Here is a 27,903-nt window from a genome sequence, read left to right on the forward strand (position 1 = left end):
AAAAAGCTATGTGAGAATTCAGGGTAATGGCCTATAAACCTGAATGCTACGGTTTAATACTGACACACTGAAAACCTGCTCTACAGTAAAGTGCTAAAAGCAAATACAGAAAGGCTAAAATGGCACATCTTTATGTCTTGTCAGTGCTTGCCTTCTTTCTCAGATATGCCCTTTAAATATCCATCACTCCTTTTTCATTAAAGCTGAGATAAGGTTGGAAATATTTCAAGAGTCATGGTAATAACAGAACTGATAAGCTATTAATTTCAGGGCTCATAGTTTGTTTTGCATTGCTTTGACAAAAATCTATGTAATAACATATTCCTTTATTAGAAATATGACAATGTAAATAAAAGCTTCTTTACCCATTATAGGATCATTTGTCTCACAGTTATCATTTTAACATATGTGGTCAGACCACCAGTGAAAATAAACAGGACTTCATTGTCTAGGGAATGTTGTTTGCTATTAGTGGGATTCTACAGGTCGGTCTTCGGCCAGATGGTCAAACAGGGCAGTCTGTTCAATATAGATCATAGCTTGCAGCTGCCTTTTTGCTGATCCAAGGCCAGCTTTACTGTTTCCTTTTCAATGAATAAAGCAAGGAAACTGATCTGGGAGCAGCAAAAATCACTGTCACTTGTTGATTAATGCAGAGTTACACAACAGGTGCTACAGTATATTTCACATCTGCCACAGCAGGTGCTGTTGGCAACACTGGAAAAAAAAAATGTTACCTGTATCTGAACAATACCAGTTAAATAATAAGTAAACAATGTTAAATAAATCTGATAATTGCTAAAGAAGAATAGAACCCACTAATAATCAATTATTATTTTGCATTTATTTATTTATTGGTACATTAATTAATTCATTCATTCATTCATTCATTCAATCATTATATTTTAAATGTACAACTTGCCACAATATGCTTTACTGTTGATTTAACTTTTGGTTTGTTTTTGTTTTAAGTAAAATTAAATTGGACAATGAATTAACTTTTTTTTCTGCAATATCATGAAGATCTCAGCTGCCAGAAACAAAGCTTTTACTACAACTGAAAAGTATTTGCAAGGAGATCATGCATGCAATAGGTTCTTAGGTCATTTCCATGTCAGATGAACCACCACTCAGAGACCACTGGGAACATGTGCTATCCAGGTGCATGGGTCTGCATTGCACACTGTAGATTCATTGTTAAATGGTAGCTACATTTGCTTTCAAAACAGTGTCTGGAAAAACAGGTGCAAGCTTTGATGCCTCCCTCTACACCAAAATATTATTAATCCAATATGAGATTGTTGTTAAATTGTGTGCACACCCTTTCATGTTAATTTAAAATCATACCAACAAAGCTCTTTGATTATAATCTTAACAAAGCACTTTTTGACCTCACAACCTGTAAACATACTACTCTGCATGCATCCCTATTATTACGCTGAATCATGTCTCAGACATAACAAATGTACAAGCTTTAAGGCATGACACCCTAGGTGAACAGGGTAAAAATGAACTAATATATATCACCATACCTCCCTAGCTGATTGAATACATTAAGAATTGCAAACATTTTTTTTTTCTGAAATGTTATGTTTAAATATGCAAATGAGGCATTATCTAAATAAATATGCAGTCATTTGCATATTTTGTTCATTTCCAGAACAAAAATCTGAACATGGCAAAGACAGGTTTGGGTTTTGAATATCTCTTTTATCACTACATAAATCAGAAAGTACAGAATCACATTTTTTTTAGGAATAAAATGTAAAATAATCATGCAAAATATATAAACAAACCCCTCTCTAAAAACTTTCAGAATGTAGATAGGTAAAATATTGATAGATAAAACTGTAAAGTTTGGTGTATGTAAGTGCTACTGAAGTGGAGATTTCTGACACATTTTGAGAAAATGGATTTTAAAGATATGTACTGTAATTGAAATCTACAGACACAAATAGATAAAGTGCTATAAAAGATACAATTAAAAGTGGATGGTTTCTTTCCACTAGTCTGAAAAAAAAAGAAGCCTGTAGTGTCTCACTTTAAATTAACATCATTATCTTTATTGCATGAGCACTTACATTTAAAAATGTATTAAACCTTTAAAATTAATTGCACACTTGCTACAGGTATTTAGTTTATACTTAAAATGTATTTTAGAGTGCACACTTAATTTCTTTTTCCACCTCAAGCATGTATGCAATAAAAAATGTACACATAGCCGTAGAATTTGTTTTGGAAAGTTGAAGTTAAGTCATGTTGGCTGATTCAGCATAATGTGAGCCTGCACGTGTGTAGTGTGTGTATTGAAGGCGATGGAGGATGAACTCACAAGTCTGTTCCGGGTGCACTAGTTCATCTGACCACTGTAGAAGTATAATCAAAGACCATTCAGCGTGACTGTAGTGTATGACTGGTCTGTGGCAAAGCATGAGACATTTCCCTCTTCTTTAAGAGAGGCCTGTTTTTTAACCAGTCAGTAGTTGTTAAAAGATTCTGACATCAGGTTCTTTCACTGTGTTTAGAAGTTATTCTGCCATTAACTGAACGACATGTGGAGGTCACAGAACATTAAATGGAACTTAGTTGTGCATGTTGTTTGAAGAATGTGTAAATGTGCTCACTGAGAAAATCAGTCACCTTGGAAGACTGTTTTGATTACCTTTTAACAATGCCCTGATTGTGAATGAATAATGGAATTTCTTTATTTTCATGTTTTGTTAACCATTTTGACTATAAAAACTAGACTATGATTTCATAAATCACTCATTTTTCTCTGTTATATGTTTTTACACAAAGACCTACATAACAAAAGTTTATTCAAGATGTCTTGAAATCAAAAGGAAAACCTATTAACTTTCTTAATGCACATTCCTAGTCTTACTGTGTGACATACTGAAGCAAAATAAATAAAAAGAAGAAGAAGAAGCAGAAGAATCAAGTAATCAGGTCAAGTAATTTACATTCACACTACCATTCAAACATTCATGGTTGGGCGGTAAGATTTCTTTTACAGTTTTGAGAGATTTTTATGCTCACCAAGACTGCATTTATTATTACAATTTAAAATAATTTGATATGTCTTGATATGTGAGGTAAGAAAGTTCCTTTCTTGAAGATGATTACATTTTGTTTTTATTTTTGTCTTACCCTGATCACAGCCTGTGCATGCTCACCTCTATGCTCACTGAAGATGACTGCAAATACATGTCATTTTCAAACAGATATGCTTTCTGCTTGAAACGACATGACATGATGTATGGAATCTCCCAAGTGGTCAATAACATAGGCAGGAGCTTGTGACCTTTGCCCTTGCCAGCCCCCTGCATTTTCTTCTCTAAATGCTTCAGGGTGCCCTGTGAACTCAGGGGACTTTATGCGTCAATTTCAAGCATGCACAGTATTTGTGTGTGTGTGTGTTCTTGTATACATGGTATGTATATATTTATCTTGTATATATTTATGAGGACACAAATGTGTATAATGGCATGGGTATTACAATGTAAACATGGTTTATGAGAACACTTCCTGTGTCCTTTTTTTTTTTTTTTTTTTTTTTTGTACAGTATAAAAACCATTATGTCTATGGACAGTCCCTGTAAACCATATATAATACAAGTATGTGTGAATAGCATGGAGGGTCTAGGATCAGGGTCTAGGAAGGAAATAACAAATAAAGTCTTCGAACCATGTGTAACCTTTACTTATATAGAGTCTGAACCTTTAAGGGTCAAAACAGCATGTCATGGAAAAAAGAACAGCGGGGGGATGCAATAACTTCAAAGCTATCCCATAAACAACCACAAACATGTTCGGGTTTGTAGATACTGCCAAGTTTTAGCATAAAACTAACATAAATACACTACCTTTTGTCTGGACTGTGCGCTTTTCAGCAGCTCTTCATCTCATCCAAAACATTACTTTCAGGAACGCGTGTAAAAGGCTTACAGTCGGTCACTCCCCCGGGTCCTGCGTTCTCTGCGCAGACGCATCCACGCGAGCGCCACCGCCATCTGAAAGTTCCATTCTCACGTTTCCAACAAAACGCACAGCTTCACAGCTGGAGTCTCCAATGCGCGTCTCAAATACAGCCTTTCTCTAAAATTGTAGAGATTTATTTATACTGTTTTGACGTTTCTCCACATCAAAATGCAATCAATTGGAGTAATCTTGGATTAAGGAGAACACCGACAACCAATAAAAACTTTTTGAATGAAAAAATTTTGAGCTTTTTCATCATCAGTGGATAATTTGCTTCCTGAAGTGAATGGACTATCACATGATTTCTGGAGATGAAATTTTGAGGGGTGCCGTGGATCAAAATCATGCCGGATTGTAGTTGGAATAATCTCCTGTTAACAAAGTTAGCATAAGGTTTGCTTTTTCTCTTTCCAGTAGCTCTTGAATGAAATCGGATTTTAGTATTGCTCCCTAAATTATTTTTAGCAAGAATGTTTTTTTTATTATTGTAAGATTACAGTGACATTTAACAACAAAACAGCGTTATCTAATTTCTCAATGAAAAGATCAAATATAGATAACTATAGATCGGGCGCCTTGTGCTAGCAGACATATTATATTGTGTCTTAGAAATCACAAGCAAAAATTTCTTCGACAGTATGCCGCTTCAATTATTCCGTATTTCTGCAGTTTAAGGTGGTTGCTGCTGTGAAGATGAAGATGGGTCGCTTTTATGCTCAGGTTTTGATGATGCTGTTGTTAGTAGCACTGCCTGTAGTGGTACGGTGTTGCCCGAGGCCATGTGCATGCCAGCAGCCCGCAGAGGTGCACTGCACGTTCCGCTCCTTACTCACGGTGCCTGCCGGCGTGCCCAAACAGGTGGAGCGGATGAATTTGGGGTAAGATTGACAGTGCTGTGCCATGAGATTATTATTCTTAGACATTGCTTTCTTTCTTCGCCTTCTGATATCAGCTTTCTTAATAGAAAACTTTAGCACATACACTTCCAAACCAAAACTGATCTATCTGTAGATTATCATACAGGTCATCGTAGCATGCTGAAACTGGATTGTATTACTCGTTGTTTTAAGACATTTAATCCAAGTGGGTTCATCTGTAGGTTAGTGGGAATTTCCCTTGATGATGTCAAATGCCGGGGATATTTCGTCCATTTTACAGGTGACCTACAACTATGCAGTATGCTTACACTCCCAGGAAGGATTTGAGATCATACTTAATTGGGGTGACAGGGGCTTATTGACACATTGTTCTCTCCAGTGAATATCAGTATATGTATGTATGTAAATCCTATGTGTTTATTCACATAACTTATTGGTTATAAAAGCTACTTCACCTGTTCTTACCCAAACGTAAGATCCAGTTCTCTGAATAGCTGTCACAATGCAACTTGTGCTCAGTCTATATATATATATTATAAACAAAATAATTTATGAAGCAACAAAAATGTAATCAGTAATGAACAAAATAATAAACTATTGCTTTAACCAACAAATATTGTATTTAATAAATTGTATACATTTAACAGAGATAGTTCACCCAAAAATGAAGAATCTGTTATTAATTACTCACCCTCATGTCACTCCAAACCCGTTACACTTTTGTTTATCTTCGGAATGCAAATTAAGGTCTTTTTGATGAAATCTGAAGCTTTCTATCACTCCATAGATAGCTACGCAACTGACACTTTGACGCTTCAAAAAGTTCATAAAGAGATCATAAAACTAAATCATATGAATTGAGTTCCAAATTTTCTGAAGAGACACAGTCGCTTTTCTATGATGAACAGACTGAATTTAGGCTTTTATTCACATATAAACATTCATCAGCTCACACATCTATTGTGGTAAACGGAAGCTCAAGCATGTTTGCATGACATGAGAGAACCATTGAGGTTCATTTTTGTGTGTTTCGCAGCACGTTTGTGCTTCCGCAAGAGGTTTGTTATTGCATGTCAAGCAGGTTACAAATTACAAATGTGATTTTGGAATTGTATTAATTTTAAGAGAACTTTGAACTAAGCATTTGAAAACATTACAGTTACTGAGATAAAACTTTTTCAAAACTAGCCCTACTCTCCCACACTGAAATTGAGTAAATTTAGGTTCTATTTTGGTAAATCTACAGCATCACAGCATAATTAACCATCTTATTGTCACCTTCTTCTGTTCACTCAGGTTTAATACTATAAATAGAATAACTTACACCTCTTTTGCTGGGTTACGAAAATTGGAGCTTCTTTTAATGCATGGCAATGATGTTCATCAAATTCCTGATGGAACATTCGGTGATCTCATATCCCTTCAGGTACATTTTTTCCCCTTGAGAAAACATTATCTCTGTACTTCTTTTGTTGTACTACTGTTTGCAATGATACCTCATATATTTATGAAACAACTTTTGCAATGAAAACATTAATGAATTCAAATTGAAAATGCAATATAAATAAGTAAATCATATTTAGTTCAATGCCTCTTTCTCCTCAGATGCTGAAACTAAGCTATAATAAACTGAAGGTAATTAGCAGGCAAACCCTTATGGGTCTCTGGAGTCTCACTAGGTTGCACCTGGATCACAACAGACTTGAGTTCATCCACCCTGACGCATTCCAAGGTCTCACGTCTCTTCGCCTTCTCCAACTGGAGGGCAACCAACTTCAGCAGCTCCATCCAGCAACCTTCTCCACTTTCTCTATTCTTGGACACTTCCCCGTGTCCACCCTGAAGCACTTGTACTTGTCAGATAATATACTGACCACATTATCACAGAGGATGCTAGCAGGCATGCCCTACCTGGAAAACCTTTCCTTGCATGGGAACCCCTGGACCTGTGACTGTCGCATGAGATGGTTCAAAGTGTGGAATAAAAATTCACCAGGTCATTATTATCATGACTGACAATAGTAGTAATAGAAATCATCACTTGTGATTATCTTCTCATAATTGTAGTTCTGCATAGGATTATATAATGTTGTTTGTAATCATACTGTATTCATAATTGTGACATTAGTTGCAGACCTGTTTCCAATGCCTTTTTCATTTTAAGATCATTGTATGACATTACTTTATCTTAATGAATGTCCAGTTACTTCTAATGCCCTCCTTTTTTTCTTTTCCAGGTGTGCTGAAATGTAAGAAGGACAAAGCCTATCTGGATGGCCAGCTATGCCCTATGTGTTTCTCTCCAAAACACCTAAAGAAGAAACAACTACAGGAGTTGGAGAAACCCACTTGCAATAGTCCCATCATCCGCACCTCTCACAGAGCCATTTCCCCAGAGGACACTGAAAGTGACCTCTTGACAATGGACGAATTTCATCAACCTCTTGGCAACATTTCCCTGGGCCTGTCAGATGAACATGGACATCAAGTAGACCTGGAATGCCTTGTCACTGAGCCAAGAGAGCTGACAACTATAGGCTGGGACTATGTTAACCAATTTCAAATATCAGCAAATGTGACTCTGACATTAGATTTAAAGTGCGCTATTGACAGGTCCAGTTATGAGAGGTTGTGGAGATTGATTGCATATTACAGTGATGTTCCAGCCCACCTTCGAAAGGAAATTATGTTAAGTAAGGAGCCTTACCCAAGCTTTAGATATCGACAAGATGTTGAAAGGGATGCTCTTTACTATACAGGAGTAAAAGCTAACATAGCAGCTGACCCACCCTGGTTAATGCAGTCATCAATGGACCTCCAGCTAAACAGACTTCAGTCGACAAGTAAAAGTGTTAGAATTATTCTCAGCACCCATCTGACTGAAGTTATAGAAAAGGAATCTATAAGACAGCAGAGTAGGGGATGGGTTATAATTGAGTCCAGGAATGACACTAGAACAATGCAGGCTGCTGTCGTGGGAAGTCCTGCTAAAATAAACTGTGCCATACATAGCTCAGGGAACGAGTCAGTTAAATGGATGCTACCTGATGGCTCTACTTTAAAAACACCTTATAGCAATGTTGATAACATGCTTTCAGCTTCAAGTGGTGGTGTTCTTGAAATCAAATCTCTGGATCATTCTGATTCAGGAGTGTACTACTGTATTGCACAGGTTTCAGATGACCTTACAATCCTCCCTTTTCGCCTGACAGTAGAGGAATCCTCCAGCCCACCTCCTGGAGGTGAAGGAGTAACTGAGCCAGTAACAGGATTCACAGGTGGGCCATTTTCCCTTCCATGTGTCGCCACTGGATCCCCTGATGCTGATATACACTGGATTCTCCCTGATGGCAGCATTGTTAACAAGTGGATAAACATTTCTAGGATATTTGTGGCTTCAAATGGAACGCTAATTATTCGACACAGTCAGCTTTCAGACAATGGATATTATAAGTGTGTAGCAGGAAACCAGCATGGGATGGATACTTTAGCCACAAAAGTAATAATAACTAGGGCACCAGGTATGCCCCCCTTACGGAAGTACTCCAGTAGCCCTCAACCTGCTGAGGGAGTTTCAACCAAAATAAAAGTCCTTGTGACAAACGATGTGGAATCATCTGGGGATAATGACCCTGAAGACTTTTCCAAGAAAGCGCTTCCTACGCAAGTGGATTTTCCCGATCGACGAAGGGTCACAAGTATAGGAATAAGGGGAGGCCATCCATCTAGGAATTCCTGGAGACGCCCTGCTACACCAAGGAGGAGAATAAGTACCCCAGTAGTGGACAGGATTAACACTGTCGAGTCAAGAAGAAGAATCAACATGTCAAACAACCAAATAGACCCAAAGCACTGGGCTAACATTTTGGCAAAAGTTCGCAGTGGTGGAACTAGTTCAAAAACAACTACTCCAAACTATGTTCAGACCAGCAGAAACAAAATACAGGAGTCAGAGGCTGCCTACACAATGCAGTCAGAAATTACTAACAAGATTGAAGGGTCATTTGCAGAAGGTACAACTAGGACACCACTAAAAGAAGCATTGTACTCAGTCACAATATCACAGATTCCTATTGAGGCTACTCAGTACAACTTGGATATAAGAGCTCTGGATTCTGAGGATGCAAGACATGTTATTTACCAGATAGCAGCTCCTGAAACAGATTCAAATTCAGATTTGTTTACAGTTAGCAAATATATCACACAACCCACAGTTCGACCACAGATAACCCGTTTTACTGTGGGAGATTCAGAGGATGCAGATGGAGTTGCTGGGAGCACTGTGTGGAGCACAACATCATATGGAACCCATTTACATGAAAACCAAAGCCACACAATGGATGTAACTGAAGCAAATCAAAAGTCTGATGGCAAAGATGACGTAGAATACAGGGTTTTGCAAAACCCTAAGCATGTGGGAGAGGTTTATCAGGAAAGGATGGATCACAGCTTAGCATCAACCACAGCAAAAACCCTCACAGAACCAAGTACAGAAGCTGCTGTGTACTCATTTACTGAAATTCTAACTACAATTAAGCAAGGACCACAGACGCTGCAAAAGCACATAACTCAAGAGAAACAGAATGTCTCAGAAATTCCACTGCTTCTTACTATGACACCAACCACCAAACCCACTTCAGGACATAAAGCAACCTTCACTAATTCACTTAATTCTTCCTCCTCACGTGCTAGGAACCCATCCAGTTTGAGGAGGAGGAAAGGTGGAAGACGTAGAAAGCCTAATCGAATCAGAACTAAGACAAACAGTTCTAAATCATCAGTTTATGTCACAAATGTCACCCCTCAGCCCACTTCAGCTTCAGCTGCAGAGGTCACAAATGAGTTTTCAGTCGTTACTAAGACAACTGCCTCCTCTCAAACTAAAATAGAAACATCTCCATGGGCCAAAAATGCAGGAGCCAAGATGAATACTACTGTTCCATTAACTGACAGCCAACCAGAGTCACTAGACAAAATGACTCATGAAGAGAACACAGATCCTTTATACAGTGGCAGGAATCACAAAACCCACAAATCCCTATCCCAAGAAAAAGTATCTATGACAAAGGATACACACTCATCTCATGCTAAGCCAGCTAAAGAGAAAAGCACCACAACAGTACCAGTGTCTCCATCAACATTCAGTAGTTTAGGAAGTGAACAAGAAAAAGCAACTATAGAGAAAGAAAAAGAATCCACCTTGTCTCCCCATATTCCAAATCCTTCTATGAAGGCAGCCATTCATGAGGGGTTTACAAGCACCAATACCCCTGCAGCTAAAAAATTTGAAGAGACTCAACAGGGAAACATTACAAGAGACCCCAGCTCGAGCCTAACGTCAGACGACTCTCATGCACTATTAGAAGAACTTCCAGATGCAAGTCCAGACAAAACAAACAGCCAATATAATCCCACAGAGACTGAAAAAGTTATGTCATACAAAGAGCTTGAAAGAAGGTTTCCTTTGAGGTCATTCTCTTCATCTTCCCCAAGTACCCAGTATGAAATCATCAAAAAAACATCAGAAATCCCACATGGTTCAGCATCAGCAACCTCTAGAGCTTTTGAAGGGGTACAAAAGAGTTCACAGCTTCCAATAGGAAGCCCCAACATTTATCCAGCATTAGTGCTTGCAACAAAAAAAACAATTAGGCTTCCAACTGGTAGCATTCATAACAGACAAGATTCTGGTTTATTCATGACCTCTTGGTCTCCATCAGAAAATGTGAATGTGTCTCCAATTACAAAAGAAAACATAATTGCCACAACAACAACTACAACAGCCCCGATACCTCCCACAGCACATACACATATACTTTACCTAAATACTCCCACTTCTGCAAGCATGCTAGGTGAACCAGACAAAGCAAATCACATTCCTGATAGTGACAATGGCAGAGTTGTAACCCCAGGCCAGGAAAACATCAGTAAGAAAGAACTTCACAGAACATACAGTAGGGCAAGACTTCCAGTCACACAATTTCCTTATCAATTAGCCAGCGCCTCTGAAAAGACAGGATCACAAGAATTAGAGGAAAATATCTACAAAAAGACCACTACAAAAACACCCACAACTCAACCACTTCACTCAACTTTAACAGTATCTTCAAAACAGCAAACACTTACTGGCAGGCCAGGTGTTCAGGGTAGAGGAAGCTTTTCTGCACATTACGCCACATCAGGAGGACCTCAACAAAGACCAACGGTAGTGCCTGAGGGTAGAGGCAGACCTCAGATCACCAGCACCAACATTAGATCAGTAACCGCACATGCTGAGACTGATGCCTATTTGCCTTGTGTGGCTGTGGGGAAACCCAGTCCCTTCCTTTCCTGGACTAAAGTATCCACAGGTTGGACATGTATGGTTTATCTCTATTTAAATATTACAGTTAGGTTTTCAAATCAGTATTGTTGACACATTCATGTAGAAATATCTTCTTTTGATGCTGTACCTCTAAAATTATTTTGTCCCTTTTTTCCCTACAGGAGCTAGTATCACACAGAACACTAGGGTTCAGAGATTCGAGGTCTCCTCTAATGGTACGCTCATAATCCACAATGTACTTCCTCCGGATAGAGGCCAGTACCTCTGCAGTGTTCAAAACCAGTATGGAGAGGACAAGATTGTAGTTAATTTAATTGTTCTAGCTGAACACCCCAGAGTGCTGCATCCTCGCTATAGAGAAGCCACAGCATACCTTGGAGAAACTGTCAAGTTTGATTGTCAGTCCCAAGGGCATCCTCAGCCTCGGATCACCTGGGTCCTACCTGATAGGGAAATGGTACATTCTAGTGGACCTACTGATGGCACTTCTGAGCACATGGTCTCAGTCTTACCTAATGGCACACTTCACATGAAATCGGTCAGTCACATGGATCGAGGAATTTATAAATGCATTGCTAGCAATGCTGCAGGTGCTGATACCATATCTGTTCGACTGACTATTACTGCATTGCCACCCATCATTCAGCAGCCAAGACATGAGAATGTCACTCTTCCAGAGGGAAGCACTGCCTACTTGAATTGCACTGCCAGGGGTGCCCCACCCCCTGCCATTGGCTGGATCACCCCTGATGGCATGCAGCTCCGTCCCTCACAGTTTATTAATGGACGTAACTTGTTTGTATTCCCCAATGGGACACTCTATGTTCGTAGTCTTGCTCCGACAGATACAGGGAGGTATGAATGCTCAGTAACCAATGTTGTTGGCACTGCACGGAGGGCCATTATTTTGACTGTGAGGAAGTCCATAACATTCTCAAGAGCCAAGATTACATTCTCATCGCCTCAAAAAACAGATGTGGTCTATGGAGGCAGGTTGCACCTGGACTGTATTGCGTCAGGGAATCCAGAACCCAGGGTCATCTGGAGGACTCCGTCCAAAAAGCTTGTGGATGCTCATTACAGGTAATATAAACATTTCACTGATGTACATCTACTTTGCAGGAAGTACATACTAAGTTTATACAATTGAGAAAAATGTGCACATAGCTACTGTCCTCCTTTCTTTTTCTTCTCCCTCTGTATTTCTCTTGCTCCTTAAAGCAGGCACTTAGACACTATGTTTTTATAAGTTTGGATCCTGTTTTGACTAATGAGACATGTTACTGTTTGCATGCAAATCAAACACACTTAACTGCTCCTCTAAAAGAGGGGTTTATCTCTTTATGAAATTTCAAGCATCAGGGGTGCCACATTTTAAATATAAAGGAAAAATCTTTTGCTAGTAACATTTTACATTAAATTGATTGAATTAAACATATAATACAACAAATAATACTTTTGTCATGTTTTTATATTTCAGTTATGATCAAAGGATAAAAGTCTCTGTCAACGGTACACTATCCATCATCTCTGTGACAGAGAAGGATAATGGTGAATACCTCTGTGTTGCTCGCAACAAAATCGGGGATGATTTTGTGCCCTTTAAGGTCAACATCCTGGCAAAACCTGCTAAAATTGAGCAGAAGACAGAGGCTGATAGGAAGGTGATGTATGGAGGTAACTTAAAAGTTGACTGTGTGGCCTCTGGACTACCCCATCCTAAAATCCAGTGGGCATTACCTGATGGCACCATGATCAACAGTGTTGTGAAATCTGAGCGTAATGTTGGCAGTCGAAGTCGCAGGTATGTTGTCTTTGATAATGGGACCCTCTTCTTCAATGAAGTAGGGATGCATGAAGAGGGTGACTACACATGTTATGCTGAGAACCAGGTTGGAAAAGATGAGATGAAAGTGCATGTCAAAGTAGTTGCAGATGTTCCTATGATTGCAAATAAGACACATGATGTCATCAGGGTCCTCTATGGAGAATCCATCTCTCTGCAATGCAGTGCCAAGGGTGAGCCAACACCTCTTATATTGTGGTTCTCACCCACTAACAGAGCCATCACTTCAGCTTCAGACAAATACTTTATACACACCAATGGGACTCTAGTCATTCAGAAAGTTCAGAGATTCGATGGTGGGAACTACATATGTATTGCCAGGAACAGTGCAGGACAGGATCGCAAAGTGATCAGAGTAGAAATTCTTGTCTCTCCACCTGCTATTAATGGCCTCATAGGCACCATCAACTCAATGAGAGTGTCTAGTGTGAAAGATCAAAGGAAACTAATTGACTGTGAAACTACTGGCACTCCTGTTCCACGTGTCATGTGGGTTCTTCCAGACAATGTTGTACTCCCTGCACCATATTATGGCAGTCGGATGACCGTACATCGCAATGGCACTTTAGACATCCGTTCAGTGAGAATGACTGATTCGGGCCAGTTAGCCTGTGTTGCTCGTAATGAGGGAGGGGAAACAAGACTCATTCTTCAGCTTGATGTAACAGATATTTTGGAGAAGCCGAAACTTAAGAGTCCTAAAATGGAGTCACTCTTATTGACTGTAGGCAGGACCATTAACCTAAACTGTTCAGTTGAGGGGTCACCAACCCCACAGCTGACGTGGATTCTTCTAAATGGCTCCCCACTATTGAGTGGTGCACAATTCAGTAAATTCCTCCACAAGTCTGATGGGACTTTGGTCATCAGTAACCCTGCTCTCTCAGAGGCAGGCACATATCGTTGTTTGGGACGCAATGCAGCTGGGCTGGTTGAAAGAACTGTTACATTAATCCCAGGGCACAAGCCAGAGATCAAAAACAGGTATAACTCACCTGTTAGTATCATAAATGGGCAAAGTTTACATCTGCACTGTTTGTCAAACACTGACTCAGTCCGCCTCGCCTGGACCCTGCCAAGCGGTATAGTCTTAAACCAACCTCAAAGAGCAGGTCGTTATGCTGTTCTTCCCAATGGAACCCTCTCCATCCAACAGGCCTCTGTCCATGACAGGGGCTCTTACACCTGCAGGGCTTCAAATGAATATGGAAGCTCCTTGCTAACTGTTCCAGTCATCATTATTGCATATCCACCCCGTATCACTAATGGCCCAGCTCCTGCTACCTATGCTAAAAGAGGAGTAGCGGTACAACTTAACTGTGTGGCCACTGGCACCCCCAAAGCAGAAATTGCATGGGAGACTCCAGACCAAACACGGCTTGTTGTTAGCCCCCAACCACGGCTGATTGGGAATAAGTATCTTCATCCTCAGGGTTCCTTAATCATCCAGAATCCTACAACAAGAGATGCTGGACTGTACAGATGCACAGCCAGAAATGTGGTAGGGGTTGACTCAAAAGGTACATACCTTTATGTATACTAAGAAATACAGGACATCTACTCTTCATATGCCCAAGGAACTGCGACATAGAGACATTGAGCTTTAACAAAGCTTGATAGCAATAGCATTTGTCAATGTGAAATATAGAATGAAATCTGCCCAGTGCAAAAAAAAAAAAAAAAAAAAAAAAAAAAAAAAAATCATGTGAGCTTTAAAGTTTGCAAGTAAAACTTTGCAAAATGTAAAAAGGTACTATTCTTCAAAAGCTTGGTATGAGATTCATGTAATGTAACCAACCTACTGATATTACAAGGCATCTTTCTACTTTTAATGTTTGACAATGACAGTTTATGTCTAAATGTATAGATGAAAAGATATATATTTGTAGCCATGAAGAAAAAAATGAATTACATATTCTGACTTTATGGTAGCCAATAATGCAGAATATTTCATAAATCAGGGATAACATTATTTTAATAATGCTTCAAATAAAGAAAAACAATATAATTATTCAAATCTTTCAAATGTAACAAGATGCTTAGATTAATTTTCACAGTATTACAATCACAGATTTGAATTCAGCTTTCAAGAATTACTAGCAAATGAAACACAAAGTTGCCTACAATAACTTCCTCATATGATGATTTGTATCTACATTGATCCATTTGAAAGATGTCATACCTACTTTTCCATTTGTAACACTTATAAATTATTTGTCCTTTAAAAACTAATGTATTTCTATTTTGCATATTTTTTAATAAAGACAACTTTTAATAAATAACCAAAGTTTCATGTCCTTGAGCAACATGATGGTATTGATAAGACAGAAAAGATGTGAGCACTCTCTCCCTTCTGCAAATGACTTTCAAATGCAAATGCAAACATTCTCCAACCAGTAAATGAGAGCAGTACATAAAAATGGGATTTTGGAAACTATCATGTAATTGAGGTTTTCTCAGACATGATGGAAGCACAGACTAAACTAAACCCTCATCTGCTTTATGGTTTTTAAGATTTCAACAAAACATATTCTGACCAGCTACTCATTAAAATTTCTGTAAATATTTTTTTTTCAAAGAGTGGGAGAACATTACTGAGACCGAAAACATCTTTACATCTGTCACACTATGTGGTACATCTTTGTTACCATGCAAAGCTTTAAATTGTAAAATTCACACTTTTAAGTGTTTTACACAAATGTGTGTGAAATCTGTTTGGGAAGCAAGAAAAACTATGTATTGATCCCAACAACACAAACCATGCAAAGTGGAAGAGCTCAGATAATCCATATTGAATTCAGTAATGACAATGGAAGGCTTGCCTTGTACTTTGCAGACACTTAGGGTATACAAAAAGCTCACCAAAAAGGGTATACAAAAAAAAAAAAAAAAAGGTCATCAAAAGCTCTCTCTATATATAGTTAGCCTGTTCTTCATCTGTCTCTTAGAATACTTCTAAGACTTCTGATTTTGGCAGCAGTGTGAAATGAAGTAAACAGTGCTTTGTACCAGACCATGACACAAAGCACAGCTGAGCAGCTTAACAAATCTCTGAGATTGCTAAAATGTCAAAATGAGTAATTGTGAAAGACTGAGAGTTTATGTCCAGTGCTACATCTTGATTGATGTAAAAGTCAACTTCATTTGCTTAATGTTTACCCAAAAACAAAAAATTACTAAGCTTCAAGTTGTTCCAAACTTGTATGAATTTCTTTCTTGTGCTGAACACAAAAGAAGATATTTTGAAGAATAGGGGTAACTTAACAGTTGATTGACCCCACTGACTTCTATAGCATGGGGAAAAGAAAAAAAAAGAAAAGAAAAAGAAACTATGGAAGTCAATGGGGTCCAATCAGCTGTTTAGTTACCGACATTCTTCAACATATCTTTTTTGACTGTGCAACATAAGCATAGATATTTAATGACTTCAAAGAGCTGTCATGTTAGCTGGCCAGGGCCAGAGGGTAAAAATGGCTCCAGTATTAAAACATGGAGAAAAAAATATGCATCACAGAAAACGCTGCCTTTGACTTTGCCTGGGTACTATAGTTTGATTAAAGTTTGTGGTGTCTGGAAGATAAGATTTAGAGATGCGTCAGCATCTCTGGAGAAAGATAATATGTGATGTAAAGCTCCGAGAAATAATAATTTAGGACTATTTCCATTTAATAGATGTTTAAAATGTTAAATGATATAGTGTTCATACATAAAACAATTTTGCATCGAACTGTTAGTCTCTATCAGTGGAGCTTGTGGTAGTGTTAAAGCTAGAGAGTGTTTATAGCCTGACCTCTAGTGGCCAAAATGATACTAATAATACTAATAAAAGTAAGATTTTAAACACAATTGTACATTTCATCTGGGTTGAAGGATGCTACACGTTTATTTTTGGACATTGACAAATAATACCAGACCTTCTCTTGATTCCTTACTCATGATTTAATAATTGATTAATAAGTAAGTTATTTATAATGGCTTCTTTAACAGCTCTAGAATGGGATTTATTTACAGTTAAGCTTTAATAAAACTGTAAACAAAAGATCACAGCAGAGGCTAAGATAGACCATATATCACATAATCTAGGCTCATAGTACATACGTTAAATTACTAAATTCAGTTTAACATGTTACATTTGTATGCAAGACATCTTCATTTTTTTATATGATCCCGTCATTGTGGCAAATATCCTACAGAGGTAGAAAAAAATGGCTATATTTGAGGTGAAAATGTAACAGTTGAGATGATGATGGACATACAGTACAAGCGAAAATATATTGAGATACTGTGTTATACATTCTTGAAAACACACACACACACACACGCACACAGGTTTGTTTTTGTCAACTGTGGGGACATTCCATAGGCGTAATGGTTTTTATACTGTACAAACCATATTTTCTATCGCCCTAAACCAACCCTACCGCTAAACCTACCCATCACAGAAAACTGCACATTTTTACTTTCTCAAAAATCCTCATTCTGTATGATTTATAAGCCTTATGAAAAACATGGGGTAATGTCCTCATAAGTCACCCTCTCCTTGTAATACCTATGTCATACCCATGTCATTGTACAAATTTGTGTCCTGATATGTCACACACACACACACACACACACACACACACACACACACACACACACACACACACACACACACACACACACACACACACAATTAATCAAGGAATAGGTCAAGTTTCCTCTTGATGTTGTTGAAGGCATCTCTGCCCATATAATCAACGTGACCTTCCTCCCACATGCGTCGGTGCTCCAAGTCTTCCTGCTCTGTCTCAGTTGCAATCTGCAATGGGACCATATGATAAAATCAATCTTTAATTACAATATTACTATCAAAATCATAATGATAAGTATAACGTTCAGCACAGGTGAAATACTGGTTGATTCACGACTGCAAATTCAAATAGTAACTTCTCTACTGAGCCACCATTAGATGGCAGTAGATACACTAATATTTGCAAGAAAAAACACCCATCTCAAACTTCATTATGTGAAGCAGTTATTTTAGTGTCATGTGATATACTATTCCAGTTTTTATTATTTTGAATTAGTTATTTTTATATTTTACATTTTCAATTTAACTTTAAAGTTTTAGTAATTTTGTTGAGTATACATTTTTATTCTAGTTTTAGTTATTCTCGTATATCAAGTTAAATTAATTAAAAATAAGAAAGTTTGTAGCTGAACAAGTTTTTTTTTTTTTTTTTTTTAGTTGACGTTTATTTCAAATTAAGAAAAAATATATGGTACTCAAGTATCTTGGAAAGAAGTAATAATTAGTAAAAAGTATACATTATGAAAAATTATAACAACATCAAATTAAAAGTGATGTTTCCCATAAGCCACATCAGCTTATTTTCATACATACAGCTTCTCCAGTGTCTACGGCAGAATCATCAGCAGTCTCTGGTTCAGTTTGCTCACTCTCTTGCTCAGACGAAAGGCTGATAGGGGTCTCGTCAGTCTCCCCACCAGACAGGACATCAAAGAGAATATTCTGAGAAGACAGAATAAATAAATAAATAAGTAATAAGTAAGTAAATAAATAAACAGGCCTTCTACTAAAACACAGTGGTTCCCAAACCTGTCCTAGAGGACCCCCAGCCCTGCACATTTTCTATGTCTCCCTATTTCTGACACACCCATTTCAGGTCTTGCTGTCTCTACTAATGAGCACAAGTTAAATCAGGTGTGATATATGAGGGAAACATACAAAATGTGCAGGGCCAGGGGTCCTCCAGGACAGGTTTGGGAACCAGCGCACTAGACAAAAGACATGCACATTCACTACGTATGCATGATTAATACAAAATTGGGATTTGGAGGTGGAGGGTGGCACTTAGAAGATATGAAATAAACTTTATTTTCTTAACTTTGCTTTGATTGAAGTTAACTTGATATTGTATTTTTTGTTTAATGCTGTTTTTCATTTATACATAAAAATTAGTTTGGGATCAAACAATAACGGCCTGCTGAAGGGAAACATAAATGTAGCATGAATGCTAAATGTAATGAATTTTATTTATTTATTTGAGGATGTACACTTTTGTTGCATATTGGCCTGGTTTCACAGACAGGGTTTAACCTAAACCAGGATTAGGCCTTAGTTCAATTAGGGCATTTAAGTATCTTTTATAAACTTGCACTGAAAAAAAAAAAAAAAAAAATTACTGGTGTGCATCTTGAGACAAAACAATGGCACTGACATATTTAAGATATGTCAGTACAAGTTTCTTTTAGTTAAAACAGCTCAAACATGCATATAGTCTAGGACTATCTTAAGCCTTGTCTTTGAAACAGGGGAATAAGGTCTATAATCCCTTAAACAGTTCTCTAAGGGAACCCTCTGTGCCTCACAACAGTGACCCAGGTTTTGCAGTTATAAAATTCTATTGTTGCCATGAACACGTATTTGTTAATACAGACAGGGTATGCTACATATGTAATTTGATCAATGTTTATATATATAAATGCTTAAATTAAAATGTTAATGTTTAAAGCGGCCGATCATGTCTCGTAAGACTTGGATTGAACCTGCTCGCTCTGTGTAACATTTAACATGAAGTTTTCAAATTACTCTTAGGCACGGACATCCTTCTACTTTTTCAAAAAAAACAAAAACAAATGAAAGCATACAAAACTATAGAGGCATACTACTTTTTTGTTAATAGTTGCATATGATGAACAGAACTCTTGGTGCATGATAAAGGCTCCTTGTGGTTGTGGTTTCTCGGTTAGAGCAACCATAAGCGACGCAAATTATAGGCATTTCATAGTGCTTCCCTATGTAGAAAATCACTTCCTGCCCTCCATCTGCATTTTGCGGCACCACGTGACGTCATGTGCAAACTACCTATTGTATCCTTTTCTTCAATCAATCAAAAGTCAATTTTTTTTTTTTTCCTGGGTCTTTGCATTACATGTAAACTGATATATTCACATTCATTGTGGTTTTGCATCCTTCTGAACATGTTTTTGTTCTCTTTGTGTTGGGGTGAGTCACTGGTGCTGGGGTGAGTCACTGTTGGGTGTGTCACTGGATTTTTCTAAAAGCCCCGAGGACACAATACTTTTAAAGGAAGAAGAGTTGATTCAGAGAGAGACTCAGAGCGAGAGATGAATCAAGGCTGCATAATGTTGTTGTCTTTTGTTTTGTTTTTCCTTCCTCATCAGAACTCTTAATTTCAGTTCTTCAAACCTTTCTCTGGATGGACAGCACCACCTATCACTTACCATTTCCTCAGGCTTTTCAATTGAGCTGATTGTCAATGAGTCCAAAGTCAGATCTTGGAGAGGTGAAGAGGGTCTCATCTCTCTGTGGTGGGCTTCAATGCTGCTCTTTTGGGTTTGTGATGGAGTCTGATGTGTCTGTGGGGAATCCAACTGCTGCACTGACTGCAAACCAAGAAAAAGATCAGAGATGTATGACAGATTAAATTAACATTGTCTATTAAATAAAATAATTATACAACTGGAATTTAAAGGAATAATCCACCTGAAAAAAGAAAAGTCATTCCAATCCCATATGACTTTCTTTCATCAGTGAAACATAAAATAAGATATTTTGAAGAATGTTGATAACCAAACAGTTTTAGTTCCCATTGACTTCCACTGTATGGACCAATATATATATATATATATATATATATAATGGAAGTCAATGAAAATCAAACCTGCTGGGTTACCAACATTCTTCAAAATATCATCTATTATGTTTCACAGAAGTAAAAAAAGTCATACAGTACAGGTTTGCAATGACATGAGGGTGAGTAAATGACTGAATTTAGATTTTTGGGTGGACTATAAGGTTCCAAGCGCTTGTTTGCAGTGACTTTTGTTAGCAATTAAAGAACTGATCAAATGTATTCCTTTTGATAAGGCACTTTGATAAAAGTTTCTGCAAAATGCATAAATCTACTATAAGTCATAAAAGTAGCCAATAGGGCATAGGTAACACTACTATGTACAACACGAAAAACAAAATAGTGTAGTCTTACATCGTCTTCATTCTTGTCATCCTTCTTAACTTGTAGCTGGATTTGACTGTAGTACTCCGCCCACCATAAATGTATAAATTGCTCAAAGTTTTTGCAACCCTTGAAATATGACTCACTGGCAGCCTGTCGATTATAGGATTGATGCCAGGGCTTTGTCCCACCCAAGAAGTGGACAATCTTTGCATGGTGGCCATACCTGTACAAAACCAAAATGCTTATTTGTCCTACTTGTGTATGTGTTTATTGCAGTATATAATTAGTTAATAAACAACACATGTTAAACAAATAAATAACACCATTAATTATTGGTATACCTAAATAATAAGATTTAGTGTGAATACTTACTGCTGATATGCTGGCAGATACGTGTAGATGGCACTGGCTGAGAGGTTGTACACAAATGGTAAATGCTTCCTGATATCTTTTACTGCCCAGTCACTGAAGAAAGTGTTTAAAACACCCTGGTCTCCTCCTATGCATGATGGGTCATATCATATTAATGTCATTTATAGATATTTGACAGTACTGTAGTTTCTGGAGTGAGGTGAGTGAGTGAATCAGTGAATTAATAAATGAATGAATCAATGAAGAGACAGTTCAAAATTTTGGGTTCGGTAAGATTGTATGATGTTTTCTGTGTGTTCCTAAAGCTTTGAACACCTTGATGTACTTTAATAACCATATTTACTTTCATTTATCAGAACAGAACCAAGTATTTACAAGTGTGTTTGCATCTGAGTGAGTGAATCAATTAATTAATAAATGAATCAATCAATGAAGAGCCACGTACAGTTCAAATGTTTGGACTCGGTAAGATTTTATAATGTTTTCTGTGTGTTCCTAAAGCTTTGAACACCTTGGTGTACTTTAATAGCCATCTTTACTTTCATTTACAGAACTAAGTACTTACAACTGTGTTTGCATCAGAGTGAGTGAGTGAATCAATCAATCAATCAATCAATCAATGACGAGCCACATGCAGTTCAAAAGTTTGGGCTCTCTAAGATTTTATAATGTTTTTGAAAGAAGCTCTTGTTCACCAAGAACACAATAAAAACAGTAATATTGTCAAATCGTATAACAAGTAAAACAACTGTTTTATATTTGAATATATTTTAAAATATCATTCATCCCTTTGATGGCAAACTGAATTTTTAGCAAACATTACTCCAATCTTTGGTGTCACCTGCTTTTAAAACATTTCTTATTATCAATGTTGAAAACAGCTGTGCTGTTTAAAAGTTTTGTGGAAATATAATATGTATAGAAAGTTCATATTTAACTGCATTTATCTGAGATAGAAATCTTGGTTACACTTTACTTGAAGCCTTTATGTATAATGCATTATAAAGGTATTTTTCTATTAAATATTTTCATAAATAATTATAACCAAAGTTAAAATGCATTTTAATATTTGCAGATAACTTGTTACATCTAAAATTGGTTGTTGGTCGTGTGTTTTAATGCAGTATACTTTGTAAAGATGTAACAGTGACTAGTTAAGTATCATAATGTATATGTGATGCTCCTGTTGTTGCTTTTAAAGATTAAAAATACAAATGTGACAAAACAGCATTTGAGGCTAATTATAGTTCCAACGTCCGATTGAGCACATCCGATTTAGACTGAACTTAAAAGATCTGAATGTAATATACGCTAAATATAACCGAGTGGCTCACCATCAAAGCTGCCGTGCTGTGCAGCGTGTTCCAGTATTTGGGTATGGGTATTCAGGGAGGGCCTAAACACAAATACCCCAGAGTTGAAGCAATCCGGCCAGCCTGGATCAGGTGCAGCAGATAATTCTTCATATTCAAACAGCTCATCAACATTACACAGTACCTGCGGCACAGAATAATATAACAGCCTAATATGTGGGGGCATCAACTCATACATTTTCCTCAAATGTAGTTTACTTGCACTATATAACACCATGGCACATTGTGTATTATTGCATATTGTGCATTTTTAACATATGTTTATTTATTTAGTTATGTATTCTGTGTGCTCCTAAAGCTTTGAACACCTTGATGTAGTGATCTTATACTTTCATTTATCTGAACAGAACCAAGTACTCACAAGTGTGTCTGCATCCAAGAACACACATTTGCTGAACTGTGTAAGGGTCCAGCAGTGGAGTTTGGTGAAAGTGACCCCTAGTTCACGACGTCCCAGCCAGGTGAGATGAGCCTTGTCTCTACTGTCCAACACATCTACCATGACAACTTCATCAAACACGTCCTCCAGGGCCAATCTAGAAGAACGCATAAAAATCAATGAGGCAAAAAAAAATCAATCTCAATCCACGTTAGATGAGAAAATCCAAGATGGGATTGAAAACTATTACAGACTTAAGAGTACCATGCATGGGAATGTATTACCCTTTTGAAAGTCATACTATAAATTTTCAGAAGAAGGTGCTTTATCACTCATAATAGCCCTCACTTCTGAGTCAGGAACGGATTGATGTTATTTCAAAATGACTAGTGAAGGACAGTTGCTCACTCACCTTCCTGATCTGGAAACACTGGGGGAAATGATCACCACTAACTTCCTTGATGTTCCATGTCTGCGCAAACTTTTGCCTACCACTATACATCCCATGCAATAGGAATCTGTAGTGGCCAGGGTCACAAAGGCTTGAGCCTCTGAGAGAAAGAGACGTAGATAAAATACAAGACAGAAATAGTAAAAAGAGGACAATAATGCAATACAGGTGCTTTGGGCTAATACACCATACCACACTGTAAAAAAAAGGTCCCACTTTATATTAAGTGGCCTTAACTACTATGTACTTACATCAAAAAATAAGTACAATGTACTTATTAGGTTCATATTGAATTGTAAAACACTTTTGCAGCTTTTGAGGTGGGGTACGGGTAAGGTTAGGGAAAGCTTTGGTGGTATGGGTAGGTTTAAGGGTAGGGGTAAGGTGTAAGGGATGGGTCAACAGTTTAATTATAAATGTAATTACAGAAAATAATTACAGATGTTATTACATGCAGGTGTTTTTAAAATATAATGTACAATGTAAAAACATGTTTGTACACAATAAGTGCATTGTATCAAATGATTAATTTAAATGTAAGTACATAGTAGTTAAGGCCACAATATAAAGTGGGTCCAAAAAAAAAAAAAAAAAAAAATATATATATATATATATATATATATATATTTATTTTTTTCCCCCCCAAAGTTGTAAATGAAACAGATTTTTACAAGAAAACACTATTTTAGTCTTTGTGCTTCAAAATTGCATGTTTAAGTCAATGTGTTATTTGCCATTTCTTTGTAATTACTGTATTTGTGAAATTTTGCGGTAAAAAATTTGTTCCAGTGTACTGGTCACATTTTAGTATGATTTTATTAAAATGATCAGAATAAGAATCAGAAAGAGTTTATTGCCAGGTATGTTTACACATACAAGAAATATGTTTTGGTGACAGAAGCTCCACGGCACAAACAGAATGACAGTGACAAGACATGGATAATAAAAATAGAATAAGTAAAAGGAAATAACAATATACAAAAAATATTTAAAAAACAAAAACTTAAGACAGTAGACAGTATGTGTATGTACAGGTATGTTATGCACAAATGCAAGGAAATGTAAATAAGTATGATGTGTTAAATAAATAAATGTATAAATAGTGTTATAGCACGTTTTTTTGCCAAGTGGGAGCATTAACTGTTCATGAGATGGATTGCCTGAGGGAAGAAACTGTTCCTATGCCTGGCCATTCTTGTGTTCAGTGCTCTGCAGAGCCAACCAGATGGCAAAAGTTCGAAGAGGACGTGGCCTGGGTGTGAGAGGTCCAGTATGATTTTGCCAGCCCTTCTACTCACTCTGGATGAGTACAGTTCTTGGAGGGAAAGGGTTGTGATTCACTCGGCAGTCGGGACTATCCGCTGTAGCGCTAAAAAATAGCTCTTAAATCTGTGAAATGTTAGTAGTCAAGAAGTCACTAAGACCAAATCACAAAGAATCCTAAAATGGTTGTTGCCGGCAATCTGCCTCAGCCTTAGTCTGCCCAAAGACACTGTACACCATTGAGGCAATAGGTGATAGAGATTTGGGTGCTCACCCTTTTCTTCATGAATGCAATAAATATTTTGATTTATAGATTTTAATCTGTGCCATGGAAAGTCGGCCTGGAGTCTGCCTTTGAGAGGAAGAAGGAGAGGTATGCAGAACTAACAGCTGCGTGCACAGAGGCAGGGTGGAGCGCTTTCACCTATCCAGTGGAAGTCGGCTGTCGAGGCTTCACCGGCTTCTGAAGTCTCTTGTTGTCAGAGGCACCAGGTTGTCAAAGGCATTAAAAGATCTGGCAGAGGAGGCAGAGAAAGGGAGTTTCTAGCTCTGGCTGTGGAGAAAGGACAAGGTGTGGGGGAAAGAAGAATCCGAGGGTAGGCTGCAGGGGGCGGTAGGGAGACGTCCCTGACGCTGCTCCACCACCTGGAGATGTTCCAGGATTAAAGGAGCGAAACATCAATGATGGGTGGCTCCTGGCTGAGGACTCAGAAGCGAGCCCAAATGGCAGGCAGAAATGTAGGTATTCCTACCTGTCTTTACAATTAATCTGCGATGACATAACATAAAGGTTAATTTATGTACAGGCTAAAAGTATTTCATGATGGAGAATAAAACTTTGCAGTCAAGTTGAAAATAATAATCAGTTCCGATAGCCTTGTGGGCAGCTCGGTTTACCCGAGTTTAAATTCCAGCTCATGGACCTTTCCCAAACCCTTTCCCCAGAGTACTCCCCCATATCCTAGGAATAGAAACCAGAATTTTGGGGTGGCGGAATGCTCCCTCTTGAGCTGATTAGTTAGACCATTTGAACCCTGTTTCTATATATGTATAATATGGCCTCTGTACACCACCTTTCATTTATGTAGACGCATGTCCCACCGCCACACGATTTCTCCACTGATTCTGTCACGCTTGACTAGCGCCAGCTTGCTTCCCATGCTTGCGTGTCCTTTTTTTTCAATGTGCAATAAATTTTACAACACTATACTTAGTATTATATTACCTTTGCATCAAATTACAAAAACATAGTTCATGCTGCTGTGAGGGTGTATCTAATACAGCCGCTATATGGGACTGACAGTAAAAATGACATCTCTCTTTTGACAGTTATTGCCACTCTCTATTTTTTTTTTCTTTTTTTGAAAGTTATGAAAACACTTTTGCTATCTGCACAAATGAAAACACATTATTTAATGAAGTCTCTCATTCACTGCTATAAAAGTTTAAAAGTTTACCCAACTATGACAACTTCCACTTCTGAGGAACACGAAATGTGAAAATAAGGGATATATCTAGTTTTACATAGCCTATCGCAGCTTTCATTGGCCAAGGAGCGCCCAAGAACAACGTTTGACTGACATGTAACACAACCAGTCACAGTTCATTTTGTTCTGCGTCATGTTCAGGGGCGTGAAAATGTAGAAATTTGAAAAAGTCGAATAACACACCAGCATGCATCTAATAAATTATTCATTCAAGAGTGCAAGTTTACTGCATTGAACCACGAACTTCACATAGGACTACTTTCGAAAATCCAGTGTTTAGTTGATCCTGGCAAGCGCTCAACGTCACAGTTGTAATCACGACAGAGTTCTTCTTCCACTAGGGGGTTTGGCGTCACTGCATTTGTTTCCAAGCGGACCATTAAAGAATGCGACACACGTCTCTCTGACATCCTGTAGAATTCAACCAACCAGATGACGACTTTGAAAATCCTGAAGTGTTTCCAGGTAAGAATTCCATATGCATCAGACATTTTTTTAAAGATGTGTGAGGCTGAGACTATAGAACTAACAAAAAAAGTAAAATCCACTGTGCCATCTTGATCATAATTTTACTTTTTAACTAAATTCATGATCACAATCATTTTTTTAAACTATAGGACAGATGCTTACATGAAATTATTAACTAAATTGACCTGATATTTAAGGAAAAGCAGCCAACAAGTGCCAAGCACACATCTGAATAGTAGCCTAATAAAAGAAGAAATAAGTGTGTCTGAATGAAGGTTACAAAAAGCAAACGAGGTTTCAAGTTCAACTCAATGACACATTACATTCACCTGCCAATGTGATTTGGTTACTGATATACACAGGATATCACCACAGTTGTTTTCCTGACCCTCTTTTATTTGGCAGGCAATGGGAGCAGGCTCTGACACCGTCACTGGATGTCATGGTCAGTGATTGAACAGGCTTGATATGCTTATATTGTTGACAGCACTTGGAATAAACAATTTCTTTCAAAAAAAAAAAAAAAAATTTTAAAAAATTAAAAAAATTCCCATTATAAATCTAGGTTTGTTGGATTAGGTAAAATATCACACCGTCCTCAGTTAATAATTTAAGTGAGCTCGAAATATATATTTTTAATCTGTCTAAACATTTGGTAGTATTAGAAGGATCAACTTACCCGTCATTTCTGTCAGATTTTTATATCGCTCTTCGGAGTAACGAGGGACACTCTTTATGGAACAAGTGCTATAAAGTAAATGGCAGTGTTTAAAATAAATGATAGTCGATTAAACGATAGTTGAGCAATAGGTCTTCAAACATCAGCTGCCTTCAGTCAACGTTCACTGTCAAGTGGGGGACTGTTTGAAGTACTAACGGTCACGCGACAGGGGTCATTCAACCACTACTACGACTGGACATATGAGCAACTACCGATATCGATTTTTGGGTCGTTAAACGTATTACAATATTTAAACACTGAAAATTAAATCAAGGAAAACACCCTCGGCGCCGAATTAAAAGATAACAAAAAAAAAAAAAAAAAAAAGATTAAAAAGCATTAGCCTATAAGAAACCTCAAAATACAGAACA

At 37.6% G+C, this 27,903-nt stretch overlaps 2 protein-coding genes across 2 annotated transcripts; one reads left to right on the plus strand and one right to left on the minus strand.

Moving 5' to 3' along the window:
* Positions 1-3,396: 3,396 nt before the first annotated feature.
* On the plus strand, positions 3,397-14,720 carry mxra5a (matrix-remodelling associated 5a). The gene is made up of 7 exons (XM_067404776.1): positions 3,397-3,433; positions 4,651-4,859; positions 6,156-6,285; positions 6,465-6,855; positions 7,097-11,209; positions 11,346-12,267; positions 12,665-14,720. Exons 1-7 carry the CDS (start codon positions 3,431-3,433, stop codon positions 14,571-14,573), a joined length of 7,677 nt encoding a protein of 2,558 aa, XP_067260877.1. The 5' UTR covers positions 3,397-3,430; the 3' UTR covers positions 14,574-14,720.
* A 2,884-nt stretch (positions 14,721-17,604) lies between these two features.
* gyg2 (glycogenin 2) lies at positions 17,605-27,761 on the minus strand. Its single transcript, XM_067402740.1, has 9 exons — positions 27,491-27,761; positions 23,555-23,693; positions 23,125-23,299; positions 22,725-22,887; positions 21,391-21,517; positions 21,046-21,241; positions 20,282-20,443; positions 18,417-18,545; positions 17,605-17,831 (listed from the first exon to the last, which is right to left on the minus strand). The coding sequence occupies exons 1-9, from the start codon at positions 27,495-27,497 to the stop codon at positions 17,706-17,708; spliced, it is 1,224 nt and encodes a 407-aa protein (XP_067258841.1). The 5' UTR covers positions 27,498-27,761; the 3' UTR covers positions 17,605-17,705.
* Positions 27,762-27,903: the final 142 nt, after the last annotated feature.

The sequence above is a fragment of the Chanodichthys erythropterus genome, chromosome 12 (assembly GCF_024489055.1).
Source record: "Chanodichthys erythropterus isolate Z2021 chromosome 12, ASM2448905v1, whole genome shotgun sequence".
In the NCBI taxonomy this organism is placed as follows: domain Eukaryota; kingdom Metazoa; phylum Chordata; class Actinopteri; order Cypriniformes; family Xenocyprididae; genus Chanodichthys; species Chanodichthys erythropterus.

Excerpts from the sequence above, each read along its gene's own strand:
- mxra5a (XM_067404776.1), top strand. Across the intron at positions 11,210-11,345 it reads CTGGACTAAAGTATCCACAG|GAGCTAGTATCACACAGAAC; the intron begins GTTGGACATGTA and ends TTTTCCCTACAG. Across the intron at positions 12,268-12,664 it reads CTTGTGGATGCTCATTACAG|TTATGATCAAAGGATAAAAG; the intron begins GTAATATAAACA and ends TTTATATTTCAG.
- gyg2 (XM_067402740.1), bottom strand. Across the intron at positions 22,888-23,124 it reads TCTTGGATGCAGACACACTT|GTACTGTGTAATGTTGATGA; the intron begins GTGAGTACTTGG and ends TCTGTGCCGCAG. Across the intron at positions 21,518-22,724 it reads ACAGCACGGCAGCTTTGATG|GAGGAGACCAGGGTGTTTTA; the intron begins GTGAGCCACTCG and ends CATCATGCATAG.